The sequence below is a fragment of the Anastrepha ludens genome, chromosome 5, assembly GCF_028408465.1.
Source record: "Anastrepha ludens isolate Willacy chromosome 5, idAnaLude1.1, whole genome shotgun sequence".
NCBI lineage: Eukaryota > Metazoa > Arthropoda > Insecta > Diptera > Tephritidae > Anastrepha > Anastrepha ludens.
Window position 1 is genome coordinate 27,838,419 of NC_071501.1, and position 22,489 is coordinate 27,860,907.

The 22,489-nt window shown below is 36.6% G+C and overlaps 2 protein-coding genes across 2 annotated transcripts in view; one reads left to right on the forward strand and one right to left on the reverse strand.

Annotated features, from left to right (window-relative positions):
- The first annotated feature begins 661 nt into the window (after nucleotides 1–661).
- Nucleotides 662–1,441, forward strand: LOC128865102 (uncharacterized). The gene is made up of 2 exons (XM_054105074.1): nucleotides 662–1,120; nucleotides 1,174–1,441. Exons 1-2 carry the CDS (start codon nucleotides 895–897, stop codon nucleotides 1,296–1,298), a joined length of 351 nt encoding a protein of 116 aa, XP_053961049.1. The 5' UTR covers nucleotides 662–894; the 3' UTR covers nucleotides 1,299–1,441.
- Nucleotides 1,442–3,435: 1,994 nt separating this feature from the next.
- Nucleotides 3,436–22,489, reverse strand: part of LOC128865103 (tyrosine-protein phosphatase Lar-like) — a 50,954-nt gene continuing 31,900 nt past the window's right edge. Inside the window, exon 4 of the mRNA XM_054105075.1 lies at nucleotides 3,436–3,587. Within this exon, the coding sequence (XP_053961050.1) occupies nucleotides 3,538–3,587 (50 nt within the window). The 3' untranslated portion in view covers nucleotides 3,436–3,537. The remainder of the gene's footprint in view (nucleotides 3,588–22,489) is intronic.

A 22,489-nucleotide genomic window follows, 5' to 3' on the forward strand; every position in this document is an offset into this window, starting at 1 on the left:
TTGGCTTCCAAGACATTTAGTGTCCCCCATACCACTCTGCAGCGCATGTCAAGAAGCGAGAAATCCATCGAGGAGCTGTTGACAACTAAACTTGGCCGGGCTCCGATTTTAACAGCGGAAATTGAAAATGACTTAGTTAAATATTTACTAGAAATGGAGTCAAGGTACTGGGGACTAACACGCGCAGACGTGCGGTCATTGTGTTATCAAATTGCCACAAAAAACAACATTCCCAATAAGTTCTCCATTATTAAAGAGTGCGCTGGCAAGGATTGGCTAAAAGGCTTCTGTATCCGACACCGAAATGTTCTGAGTTTTCGAAAGCCAACTGGAACAAGCGTCGACCGTGCACGTGGTTTTTCTCGAGAAAATGTTGATATATTTTTCAAATTGCTGGAAGAAGAAAACGCAAAACATAATTTTCCGCCTACTCGTATCTGGAACGTTGACGAAACCGGAATATCAGTAGTTCCTTCGCAACAGGCACAAATAATCGCTCGGAAAGGAAAAAAACAGATTGGAACAATGACTTCAGCTGAGCGAGGATCGCTTGTTACAGTCATCACTTGCATGAGCGCTGGAGGTGGTTTCGTACCACCATTTTTCATCTTTCCACGAAAAAACCATAACCCTCTGAAAGACGCTCCCCCTGGCTCAAACTCGGCGTGCCATTTGTCTGGATGGGTTCAGATTCCCATCTTCACGAAATGGTTCAGGCATTTTTTAAGCGTAACGAAACCATCTCCGTCTGAACCTCTGCTTCTTATATTAGATGGGCATTATAGCCACACACGCAATATAGAAGTTATTGATCTAGCTCACGAACACAATGTGACTATACTTTCTTTGCCACCCCATTCAACACACAAACTTCAACCGTTGGATAAGGCTTTTATGGGACCTTTTAAGAAGTACTATAATGACGAAATAAGACGATTTATGCGTGAACAGGGCAGAAAAGTTACACATTTTGATATCGCAGGACTATTTACTAAGGCTTATTTGAGGGTTCAAACTGGACAAATTGCAATAAATGGTTTTAAAGCCACGGGGATTTATCCGTTTGACAAACATATTTTCACAGATGCAGATTTTATAGCTGGGAACTCATCATCATCAGGTACAATTCAGTTTTAAATATAAAAAATCTTGCTAGATATATTGCCTTCTCAGAGGATCCAGTTGAAACTATAAATTCAACGACAGAAGAAACCCCAAGCGCATCAGCCATGGAAATTGAGCCTGAAATTCGTAAGTTTCGCAATAAAATCTATGGAAATTTTAGGAACGCTATTTAATTTGTTTATAGAAGCAAGCACAAGCCGAGGACTCGTTACTCCCTGGGAAATATCTCCACCACCAAAGCTACGAGATCCTCCACCTAATCGGAAAGGCCGGAAAACAAAGGCAACTGTTTTAACAACTTCGCCTTATAAGTGTAATTTGTTACAGAGCATTGGAAGCATTAACAGGAAACGCAATGCTCCGGTTAATCCATCCCCAAAACCCTCTAATAAAAAAAATATTTCTACCAAATCGTTTGTTGACTCGCATTCAAGTGACAGTGAAGAGGAGTTTCCAGATGTTCCACCAACAAAAGAATCGTCTTGCAACTACTGTGGCAAAATTTATGGGCAAGATATAATAATGAAGCCTTGGACCTCTTGTCTGCAATGCGAACAAATTTGGGCCCACGAAAAGTGTATTCCCAATCGAAGTGCTATTTTTCTTTGCGATTCTTGTAAGTAATACTCTTACAAGTGCTATGAATTTTATTGTTGCGTTTTTTGTCAATTGAAGCTTAAAATATTTTTGTTCAATATGTTTTAATTCAGTTCATATTCCTTTTTTAAATGGTTCGCAATAAAATTTTAGTTATCAATCAAAAGTAACTGACTTATTATTAAAGGCATAATATGCGGGTAATGTGGTATACTATACCACATTACCAGTATAAGGTATACCACATTACCCGCCAATTTCTTCAAGGGCTTGTTTCCGTCTTTTGCAGTACTTTCTTAAATATTTCTGAAACTCGCGGCTCTAAGGCTTTTGAAGCTAGGTTTATTTGAACTTAATAACGGTAGCATATTATTGATAAATTTTCATTCAAATCAAATAAAATTTAACGATTTTATAGACGAAAATAAAATGGGTATACCACAATACCCGCAGTTACTCTACTTGGCTCATGCGTACCTCTACTATAAAACCGTCAATCTGATTATTAAATAGCTACACCTCGTACTATTGTTACATATTTAGAATTTATTTGCTTCATCGTTTTTCCTTTGCATAAACAGCCGCAATAAAAAACATAAACGACTTCATAAGCGCACAGAAGCTACACATGTACTTATATACATATATATGTCTTTGTATTGGTAAAGAGAATGTGGAAAACAATAAAGAAATATTCATAGAAAAGATAAGTGTCTGTGGTAGTCGCTAAACTAAGTCAAATATCTTTCTATTTCATTGCATGTAACTCCATGATTTTATCGTCTTTTCGATGGGATTTTTTTTACTTTGCGTGCATTTTTGTGTGCTTTAAGAGACAAACATATTTGTATTTAATGTATTATGGGCAGGTTTTACTTATCATGCGAAGAAAAGTTTTCAAAGCGACAAAGTTAAATCTCGGATTATTTTAATGAGCGCTTGATTTTTATCGCTTCTTTTCATACTTTTAATGCCAGATTAAGATTAAACTCGCTTGAACACGAAGATAAGTAGCGGATTAGCAGTTGAGCAATAAAACGAGGACCCAACTGGCTTTATATGAATTTTTAGAGTTCGGTATATTTGTTGAAAACATTGTTTAAGAAAAGTAAAAAAAAAAAACAACAAAACATCAAAAAATATACAAAAGAATAGAAATGCATACTCTTTGTGAATATCTGTCTATCTCTAATATGAGGATATTTTGAATATAATAAAATCGGTTTTACTTGTGGTGGTTCACAAAGCTCAAAAACACTTTTACTGACTTTTTTGAAATTTCGGTTATGTGTTCGGGATGGGCTTCTCATTGTTATACGCACACTTTTTTTTTTAAGTCTTTGAGAAATTGAACTACAAAACTTTAAAAAATAATACACTTTAGCGAAAAATGGGGCAAACAATCCCTTCATAGGTCTTGAACCTATCTGCGGGGTAAATAACAGCTTCAAAAGTGCCTTTCTACGTGAGCGGAAACAACGAAGCCTACTCGATTACTGAAGAGCCCAATCGGGCATGCGGCAATCGAAAAGACTTATAGATCTAGAACGGATTAAGGCAGAAGCAATCCTTAACCTAAGCAGAAAAGACATGCAACTTTATAAACTGTCAAAACTTTTTTATGTCAACATTTTTTTATTAAAAATTTCAAAATAGCTTTAATTAAAATTTTTTAAATTAAGACAATACAATATCGCACTATTGCAGCGACAGCAGCTCGTTGTACTAATTTCAAGAAAACTTAAATATTTTCGTTGACTCAAAATTTCGTTTAGTATTCTGCACTTCATTCATTTTTTCCATTTCAACACAAACTTACCCAAACAAATTCAAACCACACAATTCAGCGTGAAAAATGCACTTACCTAAAAAGAGAGAATGAAAAAGCGGAAGAATGAAAAAGTCGTATGCATAAAAAATTTGAAATGGTATACGAAAATTGTTATTAAAATGCCATAACCGCGTGACAAGTAACATTGGGGAATTTCTCATTTTCACGCACATCGGCATAAACACACTAACACATACAAACGGGTGTGTAGATATTTTCATTCAAGACAAAAATACAAAAATAAAGCCAAGAAGCTTGAGTTCAAATTACTTGTTGATGTATGCATATAGGGATATATGTGCGTGCGCATACGTGCGCATTATGAAAGTATGCATACGCACCCACATACATATATACCTGCTTGGGTAACATAAAAAGCACTAAAAACAACCTCAAAATAAGGCGAGCACAACAAATATTGCAATCTGTGTAAATTCGTTATAATTTCATCCACTTTGGTATGCTGCACAGACACACACACAAACCCATACACGCATGCGCATGAGAGCACAAAAACATTTTTCAAGCGCATTCACGCGTGTATTTACTCATTACTCATATAATTTAATTTTATGTCAATGGCAAAATGAATAGAAGTGTTGTTGATGAGTCGCATACACTTGAGCTCACATAATTAAGTCACTTATTTTTTTTAGAAGATTTCCAATATTTTTTATGGTAAATTTTTGTCGTTAATTTTTCGTTAAGTTGTAGTTCATTATTTCTTAGAAGATTCCCAATATTTTTTATGGTAAATTTTTGTCGTTAATTTTTCGTAAAGTTATAGTTGATTATTTTTTAGAAGATTTCCAATATTTTTTATGGTAAATTTTTGTCGTTAATTTTTCGTAAAGTTATAGTTCATTACTTTTTCAGAAGACTCCAATTATTTTTTAGGGTACAATTTTTTCGTTATTTTTTGTAAAGTTATAGTTCATTACTTTTTCAGAAGACTCCCATTATTTTTTATGGTAAAATTTTTTCGTTAATTTTTCGTAAAGTTATAGTTCATTATTTTTTAGAAGACTTTCAATATTTTTTATGGTAAATTTTTGTCGTTAATTTTTCGTAAAGTTGTAGTTCATTATTTCTTAGAAGATTTCCAATATTTTTTATGGTAAATTTTTGTCGTTAATTTTTCGTAAAGTTATGGTTCATTACTTTTTCAGAAGACTCCTATTATTTTTTAGGGTACAATTTTTTCGTTATTTTTCGTAAAGTTATAGTTCATTACTTTTTCAGAAGACTCCCATTATTTTTTATGGTAAAATTTTTTCGTTAATTTTTCGTAAAGTTATAGTTCATTATTTTTTAGAAGACTTTCAATATTTTTTATGGTAAATTTTTTTCGTCAATTTTTCGTAAAGTTATAGCTCATTATTTTTTAGAAGATTTCCAATATTTTTTATGGTAAATTTTTGTCATTAATTTTTCGTAAAGTTATAGTTCATTACTTTTTCAGAAGACTCCTATTATTTTTTAGGGTAAAATTTTTTCGTTATTTTTCGTAAAGTTATAGTTCATTATTTTGTATGGTAAATTTTTTTCGTCAATTTTTCGTTAACTTATAGTTCATTATTTTTTCAGAAGACTCCCATTATTTTTTACGGTAAATTTTTTTCGTTAATTTTTCGTAAAGTTATAGTTCATTACTTTTTTAGAATATTTTTTATGCTAAATTACTTTCGTAAATTTTTCTTAAAGTTCTAGTTCATTACTTTTTAGAAAATTCCCAATATTTTTTATAGTACATTTTTTTTGTTAATTTTTCGTAAATTTATAGTTCATTATTTTTTAGAAGATTCTCAATATTTTTTATGGTAAGTTTTTTTCGTCAATATTTCGTAAAGTTATAGTTCATTATTTGTTAGAAGATTCCCAATATTTTTTATGGTAAATTTTTTTCGTTAATTTTTCGTAAAGTTATAGTTTATTACTTTTTTAGAAGATTCCCCATATTTTTTGTGATAAATTTTTTTCGTTAATTTTTTGTAAAGTTTTGGTGCACTATTTTTTTAGAAGATTTCTAATATTTTTTATGGTAAACTTTTTCTGTTAATTTTTCGTGAAGTTATTGTTCAAATTCCCAATCTTTTTTTATAGTACATGTTTTTCGTTAAGTTTTCGTTAATTTATAGTTCGTCCAGTTTAGAAGATTCCTAATATTTTTTATGGTACATTTTTTTCGTTAAATTATAGTTCATTACTTTTTTAGAAAATTCCCAATATTTTTTATGGTAATTTTTTTCGTTAATTTTTCGTAAAGTTATACATAGTTAATTATATAACAAAAACCTTATAAATTAAAGATCCAAATATTGTAAAAAATTCACAAAAATTTAACAAATTTTAAAAAATTGTTATTAAAATTCTAAATAGGAATTTTTGGAAAATTTCTTAGTATGCAGTTTTAAAGTCCACTCAACTTTAGTAATATAATTTTAGGTGTGAGCATAAAGTCCTACAAAAATTGCGTTAATTTTTGACAAATTGGTTTATATGGAAGAAAAAATATAGTTAATGCTACTAAATTGTTATGAATTCCGTACAATGTTTGGAACTTAGGTCAAGTTTCTGAGATAAGGCTTCTGTTATGCAACGAACTATATTAAAAAAAAAAACAAATTAACGAAAAAATTATAGCATGAAAAATATTACGAATAAAAGTAAAAAGATAAAGTGCCTTAATTATGTGAACACTGGTGTATACATTTATTCAAATATATAAATGCGCGTGTAATGGGTTTTTGCTTTTCGTTGGTATGCTAGACAATCTAGCGTAAATGTTGCTAGTCCAAAAAAACCAAAAAAAATTTTTTTTATAAGAATAAGTGACATTTGCTTAGTCACCTATAAGACGCCGTTGTTGCTGAGATGCAACATGCGGAATAAAAGAAGAGGAAGTGGACTGAGATTATTATGAAGATAGAACAACAAAGGCTGTAAACGTCTATAAGGGTAATTGGAAAAATAAATGCCTATGCAAGGAGTTTGATAGAGAAGTTCCAGAAAGTGAAAGAAATTCATATGAAGACTTGCTTCTCTGCAGTAGTTGTATAGTACATGTACGAGGTGTGTTAAACAAATAAGGTAAATTTTAAAGTTTCGCGGGCTACGTAGATTCGACTTTCGATTTTTACTATTTTTTATGTTGGTACACTCGTCTCGAAGATATGACCACGGTTTTAGTAAAATAAGATGTTTAGTTTGTTTGTAAGAGGCGTAAATAAGACGAGTGTTTTGCGTTTTGGGAGATTTTCTGCTATCAGAAAAAAAAAATCAAAGAAGTTGCATCAAATTTTGTGTAAATAACGGAATTAAGTGCCCAAAGACATATCAAATGTTGATAGTGGCATAAGGTAAGAGTACTCTGAGTGAAAAAAATCTTTAAAAGTGGTAGCAGCTTTTCACAGAAGGTCGAGAAGATGTGAATGACGACGCCCGCTCTGGACGCCCCAGCACATCAACAACCTAAGAAAATGCTGAAAAAGTGAAGAAAATTGTTATGGAGAACCGTCGAACCACAATCAGATAACTTACTGAGGATGTCGGCATATCGAATGGCTCATGCCATGCAATACTTTCTGAAATTTCGGATATCAAGCATCTGGCAGCGAAGTTCGCTCCAAAAAAGCTTAATTTTGCTTAAAATTGCGTTAAGTAATATGAAAAAACGCCTGGAATTGTGGATATAACTGCATGGCTTTCGCACCATCATCACTCATCTTTGCTTCTAAGAGATTATTTGACCAGAAACAACGACGTTATCATGCCAAAGCCACCGTATTCACCAGATTTGGCTCCCTGCGCCTTATTCCAGTTCCCAAGATTGAAGAGATCCATGAAAGAACGCCGTTTTGCGACAATTGGAGAGGTAAAAACAGAATCGCTGAGAGAGCTCAACGACATACCAAAAAGTGCACATCAGAACTGCTTCGAGGAATGGAAAACGCGGGCACAAGTGTATTATCTTGGAAGGAGATAAAATAGAAATTGATGAATAAATAGATATTTTTTGAGAAAAATGAGAATTCAACTTATTTTTTGAACACACCTTGTATGCATTCATTTACTTTTCTGCGCTCGGAATCTCCTCATTAGTAGTAAAAATTAATTGCAATTAAACACAAATATTTTTGAACCCAGCAATGTCAACTTCGGCTGACAAGCAATAGCCTTACCACCTTGAGTGGTTTTACCATAATGTTACCTTAATCTGGGTCCCGGGGCATCGGAGCATTGAAGGTAACGTAAAAGCAGATAAACTGGCAAAAAGGGGATCTGCCATGGGTAATATTCTTGCAGAATCGGTATTCGCACCACTGGGTGCAATCAAGAAGGCAATTTCCTTAAAATATCTACGAATTGCGGAATGCAGATGGAGTGGCAAGGCAAAGCTTCAGCGCCACCAGACATGTAAAGTTAGCAGAATGGCCAGGTAAGGCCCACCTACAAACACAAATATACGTCACCGTTGACAAACATGAAATGGCGGAACGCTTGGAGACTCTCGGCAGTGATAACTGACTTTTGGTCTATCGGGGAACAACGTAGCCGGAATGGGCATCACTCACAACACACACTGTAAAAGTTGTTTCAATTTTCTCTCTGAATGCCCTGCTTTATGGAAGGAGAGAATGTCAAACCTGGGCAAACCACTGATCGAGAACTTCGAACAAATGTCATTTACACGTCAACAACCTAATGAGGTGTTAAATCGCACAGACTGGATATAGTCATAAATACCCTTTGAACAAGTTGGTAACGAGGATGTGACAACAAAAAGGTGCAGAAGCGCAAGTTGGATTCTGAATGGCCAACCAACCAATGTCAAAAAAGATAAAATACAAACTACCTTAACTAAAATGTTGCGGTAAATGTAATGGTAGAAAAAATGTTGAAAAAAAAAATTGTGTGCGAAAAATAAAATTGCGTTTGTGTCGCCTTACTCATTCAAAAGACAGGTTATTCCTATACGTAAAACGTGATGGATCTGGTTTGATGGTAAACACTTCGGAAGGGATATAATCTCACTAATCTGGAGATGGTGCAACGGATGGCTTGTATTGGCATCACCGTAGGATGTATAAGTAGAACTTGTCTCAGTGCTGCCCTTAATATCGTGTTGCCCTTTTTCGTTTTGTCGGGACAAACTAGTCAGTACAGCACTAAGGCGACATTAAGTTCATTTTACTGCACTCGGGTTCCCTTTTTTATTACCTTTAAACCTACCCGACCTCCGAAAAAATCGGAGTAGATCTTGTGGTGTCAAGGAGCCAAGGTAGTCGCTTCTTAACACATCAGTGCCAAAGACCTCTCGCCTGATTCGAGCAAAGGCCGGGCAGACCACAGAAAGTGGTCCGCCGTCTCATTCCTTATCCTCTTCTCCACATGCTGGGCAGAGTGCACTGTCTGAGATGCCTAACTTTTCCATGTGCTTCGGCCATAGAAAGTGGCCTGTTATCAGTCGAACCAGCTGTCTAGAGTCCCTTCTGCTTAATGACAGGAGGATCTCCGACAGGCGATCGGACGTGACCGTGTCCATCTGTAGCCTCTCTCAGCTTGCCAAGCTCGCTTGTGTGTTGAGGTAACCCCTTTGCTAAACGTGGCGTTAATGGCTGCAGAAGGGAGTGGCTGAGGGGAGTTTTGCACTTACTTCCCATCGACTTTCACGTTATTTCCATCGCTGGTCAAAGTGCAATAAGGTTAAAGGAGGTTGGACTATTGAGGCAATCTCTCACGGGACATGGTAGCATTTTTTGGCAGCTAACACTGCATTTTTTTTTGAATTTCGTATAGATTTCTCTATCCGCAACTCGTGAACATTTTCTTGTGATTATATTTCAAAATCTTCGAAGTAGCTTAGCAGGACAAAAATACATCGATGAACTAAAATCATTACACTACGGGCAAGCAATGCAATGAATTTTTTCATAATCGCTGTGCGCTCATCGACAAATTCCGAAAAACGTCATCCAAAATCAGTTGTTGTGTCAGAAACTATCGATGTTGAGCATGCTTGTCCTCTCACATACCGTGAGATTGAGGCATTCTTAGGCATTAACATGAAGAGCATTAATAACATTTTGCCTGAGTGCCAAGTGGTAAAATGGTGTATTTTTGTTGTATCCCATACAATTTAAAAACGCCCTGGCTAGATGACTGGAAAAAATAGTTCGAAAAATAGTTGAAACGAATGCAAAAGTGTGCTGATAATCAAGGAGAATATTTCGAAACACAATACTATCGGCGGCAACCATAGGCGAATGGGTTTGCACGTGACTACCATTCGAAAATGCGTAGGTTGGGATCTCCGTGCTTGAAATACCAAAAGAAAGAAATAGTTTTGTTTGATAGCGGTCGCCCATTGGCAGGCAATAGCAGTCCTCCGAGTGTATTTCTGCCATGAAAAATCTCCTCACAAAAAACAATCTGTTCGGGAAGAAATATAAATAGCCAATTTCGCACTTAGTACTTCAACCTTTTGTGGACCACCCTAATCTACGCAAAACTACAATACCTACATGAAGTACTTTAACAGAATTGCAAGTAAAAAGTTGAATTGTTCGTCGTATTTGAAACATCGCACAGACTTACTGACAAAATGCAGGCAATCAATTTTAGATACCTCGTCATTGCGAAATACGCAATAAAAATCCATATACAAAAAACATGAGCGGAAATTTTAAAATATTTACTCGCAACTCTAAGACGAAACACGAGTTGATTGCATTGAGCAAAGAGTGGTGCCAAAGGAAGGAAAGTACGAAAGCGGAATGCAGGGAGGAAAAGGCGTAACGGAAGCATTTGTTTGTATATTATTTTTCATTTGTTTTTCAGCCTTACATACCATATTTAATATTGCTGATTTATAGCTTAATACTAGACTCAAAAAAAACAAAAAAAAAAATATACACAAACATGCACACATACACACACACATACCCAGCCAGCATATGAATTGAACGTAAAGGCGCGTCGGGTATACAAGAACAATACAAATCGCGCTTGTCGACTATTGTAACGTTTTTGGTTTAGAAAATATTGCCGCTGAATATTCATATGAACGCAAAGTCGAACTCACACACACACACACGCCCATAAACGCCTCGACACACACACTCAGCGACATTGACGTATTACAACGTCTAGCTACGCATGCGAAATCCGCAGTATTTCTCCACATCATCTCCACCAACTGAACAACCACTGCCACTATCACCACTCCTCCATTGCACTCTAAGTCTATTTGAATGCAAAGTTCCTTAACCGCCTCGTTACAGTTTAAGCGCACTTTATTACTTTCATGCACTGCTTCAGTATATCCCTCACCAACTACCAAAAGCGCGTTTCCATGAGTTACTAGAAATTGTTACAAAATTTTTACGCCACCAACATTATTTTGCGTGAGTTATGACTTAAATGCGGTCATCATTTATATCAGCGAATGAGTGTGTGGCGCATGAGTAATGCCACAGTAATGATGTCGGTCGGTTGGCTGGGTGGTTGGTTGGTTAGTTGGCGGGTAAGAGCTTAGCTCATTTGTATAAAGTGTACATACATACATTAAGGCGCAGTTGCAATAAAATACTTTGTTTGCTGATCTTTTTTTTTTGTGTTTTTTGGTAAACACTGCACGCACGCACACATATTCTTTGTGCTCATATGCACATACATATGCACAGAACGATTTGCTCATACTCATAGGAATGCTCTGTTTAGATTGCCTAATAAATTTTCTGTCTTGTTATTGTGCGCAGTTGAGCTGATAATTTTCCATGTTTTGCCGGTAATTTTGCACTATTAGTTCAAATGAAAAATGTGCTCATGCATATGCACAAAATTTGTGGTAAGCAAAGTGTTCACAAATTGGCAAGAGGGGGGAAAAATATATATAAAAATATACAAAAATATGAATATTTAAAAAATGTAAACATCGAGGGACGTTCGTGCAAAAATAAAATGAACTTAATTTTTTGGGGGGAAATCTTTTTCATTTTTCGATATAATCTCCTTTTAGGCGTACAGACTTCATACAACTCTGTTCTACTCTGTTGATCCTTTCCCTATTATAGGACTTGTCCAAGTCTAAAAACCCCATTCATTTCTGCAATCACCTCCTCATTTGAATTAAATCTTTTTCCCGGCAAACATTTCTTCCAATTGTGGTACAAATAGCAGTTCGAGAGATCTATGGAAGCCAAGCCTGGAAAATAGGGGGGATGTGAAACGAGTTGGAAACATATATACCTATGAAATGAGACTTTTTTTCAATTTCAAACGTTTATTAACAAAAAATGGTTACAAATCTAATCTTCAAGATAATAGCCATCGCTAGCGACACAATTTTTCCCATCTCTCAGGCAATTTGTGGATGCCGCACCAAAAAAATTGGCCGTCTTTGGCCACAAACCAATCATCGAGCCATTTTTTGGCTTTCTTCGTGAGAATTGAAGCGTTGCTCGGAAAGTGCGTGGCCCATCGATGTAAACAAATGATAATCGGAAGGCGCCAAGTCCGGTGAGTTAGCCGCATGCACCAGCGGTTCCCAATCGTACGTCTCCACCAACGTCTCTTGTTGGATGTGGCGGTGCATTGTCATCAAGAAAAATTACTTTGTGACGCCGATCGGCATATTCTGGGCGTTTTCGGTGCATAGCCCTGTTCAAATCGGCCAATTGTGGTTGGTAGCGTGCACCGTCAACTGTTTCACCTGGTTTTAATAGCTCGTACCAAATCATACCACGCAGATCCCAGAAAACACACAGCATTGCCTTGCGGCCGAAGCGATTTGGTTTGGCCGTTGTTTTTGGCTTGTGGCCGGGCGGACCATACGATCGTTTACGCTTGGGATTGGAGAAACACACCCATTTTTCATCACCCGTAACGATTCGATGCAAAACAGACTTCCTTTTGAACCGGGAGAGCAGCATTTTACAAGTGGTTTTTCGATGTCCGCTAATCGTAGTTTGAAGGCACGAAATTCGACATTTTTAAGAGCGACAGAAATACATTGTTGTATGAAACGTAACAAACCATGAACTGAATATTGTTGACAGATGATAGACGAAAAAAACAAGACATTTGGGAAGGTTTAAAAACACTCCTAGCGACATCTATGAACTACTAGCTAAAAGTCTCATTTTATAGGTATATACCGTATTTCCATACATTTTGCGACTACAACTGCTGAGGCGCAAGTTGGAGCATTGTCGTGATGGACGAAGCAAATCACTTGACTTCCTCGATTCAAACGAATGCGAAACACAAAGAGAAAAAAAACCGATCTTGCTGAACCTTGGTGCGTGTTCTTCTAAAAGATGCTACTAAATAAACATAACTTCGATATGCGTCAGCAGTGCCATCTGTCTGAGTTTTTACAAACTTGTCAAACAGCCATCGTATATATAATTGGCGCTTACACCCTTTTCAGGTGTTTGGCTGAGCTCTTCCTTCTATCTGTGGTGTTCTTCTTGATGTTGTTCCACAAATGGAGGAACCTACAATTTTAAGCTGACTCCGAAAGGCAGACGATTTTTTATGAGAAGCTTTTCATGGCAGAGAAATACACGCAGAGGCTTGTGATTATATGCCGAGAGGCGAAAGTTATTAGAAAAAACATTTTACATCAATTGCTGAAACTCGGGCACATCCAAAGGGTAACCAGAAGTTGGTGAAACTTACACCTGCCTTAACAAATTTTCAAAAGAATTTTTAGCCTATAAATCCGTTTCTTATACGTATTTAAAGTTAGTGGACAGCAAAAATTGAGGAGAATACTTACGATAACGTAATGCTTGGGATGTTCCTTTTTAGAGTTCTTCTGGAAAATTATGATATTTTACTGTTTGGTGTTAAAATTTTTGCGGATTTTTTGGTTCTGGTAGGTTTTGTCTTCAATCTCAACTATGGTTATTATAGGTTAGATTATGTGGGGTTTGAATAAATGGCTGTCCTTGCGAGGGGCCTGCTTTGACAAATAATTAAAATTCGTCCGTTGTGAACCATACAGGGGGTAAGTAAACATCAATAAACTTTATAGAACAGCGGTCGCTTTCGGCAGGCCATATTAACAGCCTCTTAATCCGGCCTTAAGGTACTTCTAATAACAAACCTTCTTTTGAGTTTGGAGGCGGCATACAACTTGAGGTCTTCATCACAGTTTTCTCTCCATCTTTGGAATTGCTCATCGTCGTTGTTGTTAATACTTTCTTTCGCTCTGATTGCCCGACTTGTTTTTTGTCTAGCACCAGACATTTTTCTTGTTATCTCATCCAGCATGCAAGAGTTCTGGGCTTGAGTTGCTTGTTCGGCCTAGTGTGCAAGCCCAATTATCCAATTGCGTTTGGGCAGGCTTACTGCACAGGTTTTATGAGCTGGTTGTAGATTTTAGCAACTTGTTGCTTGTCATTAAGGCTCTTTGCTTGATCTCGCATTTACTTTGGCCGTCTCCGTCCTCAATCAGGCGCCATGTTGACTCACTCATCCAAGGCAATAGGAAGCCTTGGAACAGGAACGGAAATAGGAATAGGAAGCCTAGGAAGAGGGGGTTTGAAGCCCAGGGTTGATTCGCATATGTTGATGAGGCTGGATTTCACACCTATTATGATGCACTTAGTTCAATGGTTAAGATAAAGCGAAAGAAATTGGTTAACTTCTTACTTACACTTCTGTTGTCAATAGCAATAGCAGCGAGACATAATGCAAAGTTTTGACTATTTACTTATCTCTTTGATTGATTTATTCTTTACTTTCTATGAAAAATAGTTCAAGTTATAAAAAAGGTATATCGTAAAGTTTCGAATTTTGTACAAAATTTAAAAAAGTTCAACCAATATTCAGCAAAATTTCAAAATTTTTCAAAAAAAATCGAAATTCAAAATTCCAAATTTTTTTTAAATTTTTTTTTTGAAATTTTTTTGTTTTGATGTACAGTTTGTTTGGGTGTACAGTTTCGTGGCTTAATCAAATTTGACCTACTGCAAGTTTAAGGTCACTTGAATTGCGCGTTGATTTTTGATAATTATTTTTGTTGATGGTGTTACTCATTTTTTGTCATAAAACGATGGCTTGAAATTTTTTATATAAAGGGTCTTGGTACTCTTTTAAAATAAAAAATGTAAAAATATAGATTCTTTCAGATTTCCCTATTTGTATTCAAAATACGGCTCTTAACAATTGCATGCGAAAAATGTCATCATTTAAATGTCCACCATGAGCAACAGGTGAAATCCGTCAAACAGTCGATTCATGAATGTCTGCTGATTGAGAATTTTGAGATATCGCTGTTGAAGGATGTTTAGCAACACTTTGCGCTACAGCAGCAATTTTCTTAACAGATCGCACAGTTTCTAGTCGATCAGTTCTCTTTCTATCCTCGAGAGAATCAGTTTCTTGAAATTTGTTCACCAACCTTTGAATGGGAGACACATTCGGCCGATTATTTAAAAAACAAAAATTATGAATTTTGCGATTTATTGGTCTTAATGATCGACCGTTTTCATAATGAGTCTCAATAATTTTAACGCGTTGTTCAATCGTATAAAATTGTGCATTTAACTACGTGACAAATGTCAACGATGATATAAAAAAAGTACCGCCTGGGAATTATTCGCTATTGGCTTCTCGGCGTCACTTGTGAAACATTCTCTATTTTCTATTTGTTGTGCGATTCACGTTTATTTTTTGAGGGTGTACTAAAAGTATTCACAATTGCAAACGACTAACGAAATTTATATTTACATGCTAATTAATTGAATCTGATTTCATATTTTATGCGGTGCAATTACATGGAAAATCATATGTCGAGTGCAACCATTTGACTGAACTGGCTGGCTGGCTGGCTGGGTGCCTTACTTACTAACTGAGCAGCCTCAGCAGTTTAGAGGCAACCATACATTTTATGAATCAACCAACTAACCAATTGATATAGCATTAAAATTAAATTGTAGCTATGCAATAGTGTAAACATAGTAAAGTGCATGGACAAAGAGGATGTGACAACCAAAATGAAATCAACAAAATGCCATAAAATTAATTTAACCAATTTTCATTTGAAAACGCAAAATATTGCCACAATGTATTTAAGAATTATATATTAAGTGCACGCATACACACATAATTATATGTATGTATATATTAGAAAATACATACGCCTACATATACACAGACACATGCAGAATTGGGCATTCAAATGTAATTGTATTTATTTTTTGCACAAATTAAATGCATCTCATCATGGAAATGTCATTTAGTTTGCACAGGGCAGACATTCAATGCTTAGCCTGCGACATAACGGTAAACCTATGCTACATTTCATCCATTTTTGCGTAAGTCTAATGCTAAAGGCAGGTTTGGTGGGCGCGCAATTTCACTAAGCGTATCAAATTTGTAGTAATTTTAATTTTGTACGCCGCAAATTATGCAACAAAGCCAGCCATTGGTGGACAGGCTCATTTGAGCGCGAAAAGCAATAACACGCATTGTGGTGGGTGGGTGGGCGTTCGAATGGCCATTGGGTGCGTTTAGCATATAACAATTTCATGAAATTTAATTTTCTACTCAATAAACTGCAATTATACAATTTCATGCCCTACAGGCAAACACGCACACACACACATACACATGCGAAACCGCAGTGCGTATTACATTGTGCGCATTATGTGTGTATGCGTGTTTTTCGGTGACAAAAGCTAATCAATGAACTGTACGGTTCATCAACAAGTCATCAACGACTGGCGTCGGCTGGCGGGGAAGAAATGACTATTCAACTAAATTTTGGAAACGTGGAATTAGAAAGTTGAGCAAAAATAAGTAAAAAATCTATGCACACCCTGCAAAGCGTCATTATTATCTCATTGGTTGTACGAGTCAAGTACCTTTCACAAAGTGATGATTGAAACAGTGTCTTGCTTTGCTGAAGAAACGGAATACAAAAATTATGTGGGTCTCTTAACCCAGATAACCTGACGAGCAAGAACTTTTCGGGTATTGATAAATTACTTTGCACTGGCAAAATGTGATAAGAAAAGGGCGCGTAGCGTAGTACCATAACAGAAGTGAAACTTTTAAGACAGAATGAGAGAAAAAGAATATATATCTAAATAAATTCACAACATTTGCAGAGAATACAAATTAACAAAATTTACAAAAAACAGAGAAGGGTCCACCGGAGTAGGTAAACGCCAGACACAAGCCGTGGCAACAACGCGCACTACTCCGAACATTTATCAACCACACAAACGCAGCGATTCCAGGACCGCAGCAACGGCACAAATTACCGGAAGACAATACCAATAAATCCGACGCCGGAATGAATAGCACTTCATAGTACGCACAAGCACTAGCCAGGAAACGGAAATAAGTGCCAAAAAGTAGGCACCAAAAAAAAACTCCAAAAAAATTGGGACCAACAAACGCTCCAAACAGAGGCACCAAGGAAATATAACGCCAAAAAGTAGGCACCAAAAATATATTTTCTACAAGTTTGCACCAACAAACAAGCGCCAGAAAGTAAGCAGTGTTATTTTTCACTAGAAATTAGCAACCACAAGGAAAAACTCAGGAAAAATAGCCTAAAGTGTATCTAAGATATATATAAGGTATAGCTCTCTCACTCCTTTTCCTCTAAAAAAAAAAATAAATAATTGGCGCGTACACTTCTGTTAGGTGTTTGGCCGAGCTCCTCCTCCTGGTGTGCGTCTTGATGTTGTTCCTACAGTTTCAAGCCGACTCCGAACGGCAGATATTTTTCGTCTACCTTATATCTTTTTTCTCTCTCGCGGAACGAAAATACCCAAAACGTTGCATGGCCTTCAAATTTTACTCTTCATTCTCGCTCGTCCATCGACACCTAAGAAGTTTCACTTCAAAAATTAAGAGAGTTTAAAACATTTTTTTTTCTAAAATTCCTTTGTACTGACAAAATGTAATAAAAAAAAATTAAGAGAGATTTAAAAAACTTAATTTGTTTCAAAAATTTTTTTTTTAAGATTTTTTTTTTTTCTCATATTTTTTTTTGTCTAAAATTTTTTTTTGTTAAATAATTTTTTTTCTAATATTTCATTTTCTAAATTTTGTTTTTCCTGTAAACAAACCAGGACTTCGACCATCTAAACCTTGTAGAAATTCTAATGGGGTTTTGACTTTTGGGTTTGACTTTAAATTCGAATTAAAAAAAAATTTAATAGAAGATACATTTTTTTCTTTCATAGCTCTTTTCAGTGAAAACAAATGAGGCGATAGAAAAGCGGCGCATGTTGAAGGTGATTAAGCGCACATACGAGGTGTGTTCAAAAAATGAGGTGAGTTTGCAATCTTTTCGGGAATTTCGGGCATGAAGTGTGCGGCAGCGCAGTTCGTTCCAAAAATACTGACGTTTTACCAAAAACCACGTCGCATGAGCAGAGCTTAGGAATTGTTGAATGATGTCAACGATGATTCAGATTTGCTAAAAGAGTCATAACTGGTGACGAATCATGGGTATATGGTTATGATATCGAAATTAAAGCTTAATCGTCCCAATGGAAGAGTCCAGGAGAGCCAAGACCAAAACAAGCACGCCGAGTTCGATTAAATGTCAAGGTTTTGCTAACTGTTTCCTTGGATTACCATGTAGTAGTGCATCAGGAGTTCTTACCACAAGGTCGTACGGTAAACAAGGAGTATTACCTTAAAGTTAAGCGCCGTAAAATGCGAAAAAAGAAGGCGTTTTGATACGATTGAGGAGATAAAAACCGAATCGCTGAAAGAGTTCGATAAAACAAATATTTTTTGAAAAAATTAAAACTCACTTAATTTATTTAACAAACCTCATAAAGTATTTGTATGAAATCAAAGTAATTCATTTCATTAATTAGCCAGTAAGATTGGGCATTTAAAATAGATTTGTGTGGAATGGACAGCTCCAAGCACTCAGTTAGGAAGACCATTGTACTACACCCGGATAGATTACAGTGGAAGGAATAGAGAGAAAGGATATATATTCTATTGATAGTTAGGCGGAAAAATTGGTTTGGGGTCAGACTTTCGCAAAACTTTTGGATTCATTGATGAATCATCAGAGATCCGGAAGAAGAATACTATGAACTTTATCCATACTTAGTACAAAGCAACCCAACAGCCTAAGTATGATTCTAAAAAACGACGAACAGTTACAGATAAATTGGTCTGCAGTGGCCTCATTCTCAGGGCAGCATACGCATATTGGTTAGCTAATAATGGATAGTGATATGCTGACCACAGTTCTTGTGCCCTATGCTTTCACCCACCAGCACTCTAAGGTTCTTTCTACTAAGTTTTAGGAGAAATGTTGCTAATTTCCTGTTTGGCTATTTCACAAACCACTTGGCTACTCTGCAACAGCCCAACTCAGACCAACGTCTTCTATGGGTAGATCTCATAAAGTCGTCAATCCATAGTTGAATCGATGCAGCATTGGCACCTAGAAAGGGTTGAGGGCCTAGTTCATTGATGTACGAGTATCTTATGAGATCCGAAAAAGAAAGCGTATGAACTTTATCCATACTTAGTACAACGTAACTCGACAGCCTAAGTCTGATTCTAGAAAATGCCGGACAGCTACAGAGGATATTGCTCTGCAGTGTCTTCATTCTCTAGACAGAATACGCAACTGGGTCGCCAATGCTGACCACAAGCGTTGTGCCCTGCGATTACACTCACCAACACTCTCAGGTGCTTCCTACTAAGTTTTAGGAGAAAGGTCGTTAATTTCCTGTTTGGATCTTTCACAAAGCTCTTGGCTGCCCTGCAGGAGTCCAACTCAGACTTCTTCGTCTTCTATGAGGTCAACGCCTTCTATGGGTAGACCACATGAAATCATCAATCCAAAGTAGAATCGAAGCATAAGCGACACCTACAAAAGGCTCAGGGTGGGCCTAGTGGTTAGCCTTCATTAGTCAGTTTATCAGCCAACTCATTCTTTGTAATACCACAGCATTCAGGCACCCAAATAAGACAAACTTAGTTGTGTTTCAAAGTATCATACAAAGTATCGAAGAGCAGCGTGGGTTAGAACGGGCTCTTAGTGCAGCTTGAATGTCATTACGAATTCCGCTACTACTACCCCGCCACTTTTTATCAATTAGCCAGTATGTCACATTCAAAAGGGCATAGACTTCAGTTAAGAATACCGTACCCATCTGTTCTGTAGCGTAGGAGTGCTTAGTGTATTCGTCTAAGTACCATTCAGATCCGCTTCCATCACTGGTTTTGGATCCGTCGGTGTAGAAAGTGTGCTGAAATCCCGTTAATAGGTTCTCTGGACTTAATCATTGATCTGTATGTGGGATCAAAACATCATTCTTCCTACCGAAGGTAACGTAAGGAGGGTTGGGCATAGTGCACTAAATAATTAATGCAATAAGCGGGTAGTTAAAACACTAAAAAACTGAAGACTTATTGATAAAGAAACCCTCATTTTAACTACTATTAAAAAATTAGTGAAAATAGTGGATTTTTGTAGTAGAATTAACTATATTCTCACAAAACAAATTATTAAAATTAAATAAGCAAGAAATAAATTTGTAAAACTTGTTAATAAACCCCTGTGCTATAGTATTTCAATGCACCGTAGATTGTGGAATTTTAAAAAGAAATTTGGTTTATTACCAAAATAGCAAGTTTTAGAAGAACCTAAGTTTTTTTTTTTTTTGAACATAAAATAATTTATTTTTCTATTCCGTGGTTTCTTCACTTTAGCACCACTGTGCATAAATATTAGGACTATTGATAAGTTCGTGCGGTTTTACAACAGATGGCGTAACTTGATTATTATTCCATCGATCCACATTTCCAAACATTCATTGGAGAGCTACTGTCGCAAGGCACAAACGTCAGTATAAGTTTTTTATTTGAAGCGTAAACAACAATATTTTTACCACACTTGAAAATGTCGAATTTCGTGCCAAATAATGTGTTTTTGCGGGGAATTCTTCTTCATTATTTTAATATGAAGAAAAAAGCAGCCGAAAGTCATCGTATCTTGGTGGAAGTTTATGGTGAGCATGCTCTATCTGAGCGAACGTGCCAGAAGTGGTTTGCACGCTTTAAAAGTGGTGATTTTGGCTTGGAAGACGAAGAACGCGAGGGTGCGCCGCCAAAGTTCATGGATACCGAATTGGAGGAATTGCTCGATCAAGATCCGGCTCAAACGCAAGAAGAGGTTGCAAAAACTTTGGGAGTTGATCAATCAACCATTTCCAAACGTTTAAAAGCCATGGGAATGATCCGAAAGGTAGGCCATTGGGTGCCGTATGAATTGAAGCCAAGAGACGTTGAACGCCGTTTTATGGCATGCGAACAACTGCTTCAACGGCACAAAAGAAAGGGTTTTTTGCATCGAATTGTGACTGGCGATGAAAAGTGGGTCCATTACGACAATCCAAAACGTCGGGCAACGTATGGATACCCTGGCCATGCTTCAACATCGACGTCGGCGCAGAATATTCATGAAGGTTATGCTGTGTATCTGGTGGGACCAGCTGGGTGTTGTGTATTATGAGCTACTGAAACCGAATGAAACGATTACGGGGGATGTCTACCGACGACAATTGATGCGTTTGAGCCGAGCACTGCGAGAAAAACGGCCGCAATACGCCGATAGACACGACAAAGTTATTTTGCAACATGACAATGCTCGGCCACATGTTGCACAAGTGGTCAAAACATACTTAGAAACGCTCAAATGGGATGTCCTACCCCACCCGCCGTATAGTCCAGACCTTGCGCCATCCGATTACTATCTCTTCCGATCGATGCAACATGGCCTGGCTGACCAGCACTTCCGTAATTACGATGAAGTCAAAAAATGGATCGATTCGTGGATTGCGGCAAAACCGACCGAATTTTTCACAAAGGGAATCCGTGAATTGCCAGAAAGATGGGAAAAAGTAGTAGTAAGCGATGGACAATATTTTGAATATTAAATTTGTAACCATTTTACGTCAATAAAGTTTCAAATTTCGAAAAAAAACCGCACGAACTTATTCATAGTCCTATTAACTTTCTTCTTTTTTTCGTTTAAAGACAAAGTGACTTTACAAAATCGCTAGGCCAGCGTGAATAGGCATAATAATAATAATAATTGTAATTATTTAAGCTTAACGCAAACGAGCCGCCACGATGGTCACAAGACCATTCGCCCCCTTCCAATTTCAACGCACATCATTTAAGAATTTGCATGGCATAAACTTAGTCAGAGCCTTACACTACAAACAATAGGAGCATCCGCATCCTCATCCGCATCCACATCCACATCAACATTCGTAAGTTGTCTTCAATTATTTTAATTGCACAAAGTTAGTAGTTTTCTGAAGGAGCCGCGCTTCGTCACCATCACTCGGCTTCTTCGGCTGCTGCAGTGAGTGGTAATGAGTACGCAGTAAAATTAAGCGAAATTTCTTCATAAAGTGAATGGTTTCCGTTTGTTTTCTTTTTGATATTATTATAAAATGTTTGCTGTTGCTTTTGTGCAGTATTCTTGTAATTAGCTGGTTTGTGCCTACTTACAGGCGCATCAACTTAAACTAATTAATTAAAGTTGATGAGCGCAATTTTTCAGTTTTCTTTGTCGTTTCTTTTTTAATGTTTCACTACGCTACTTGACATTGAGCTTAAACGTTTTTAAGCAGTGAAAACAATGCAATTAATTTATAAAATAAAGTATAAAAGTAAATTGTATGCGCCTAAATGTAAGCAACGCAATTTCTGAGTGGTCGTGAATTAGAAAGTCAGCGTAAGGCAAAGAAATAATGACTGAAATCTGAGAGTAAAAGAGGTCAATGTTATATAAAACAAAACAAAAAAAACTATTCGCATGACCACACACTTGACATACTTCTAGGCACTGGAGCTTACGTGCCCCCATTTCTAGCACTTCTTCATCCTATTTATATAAAAAAGAACAACTTTTGCTTG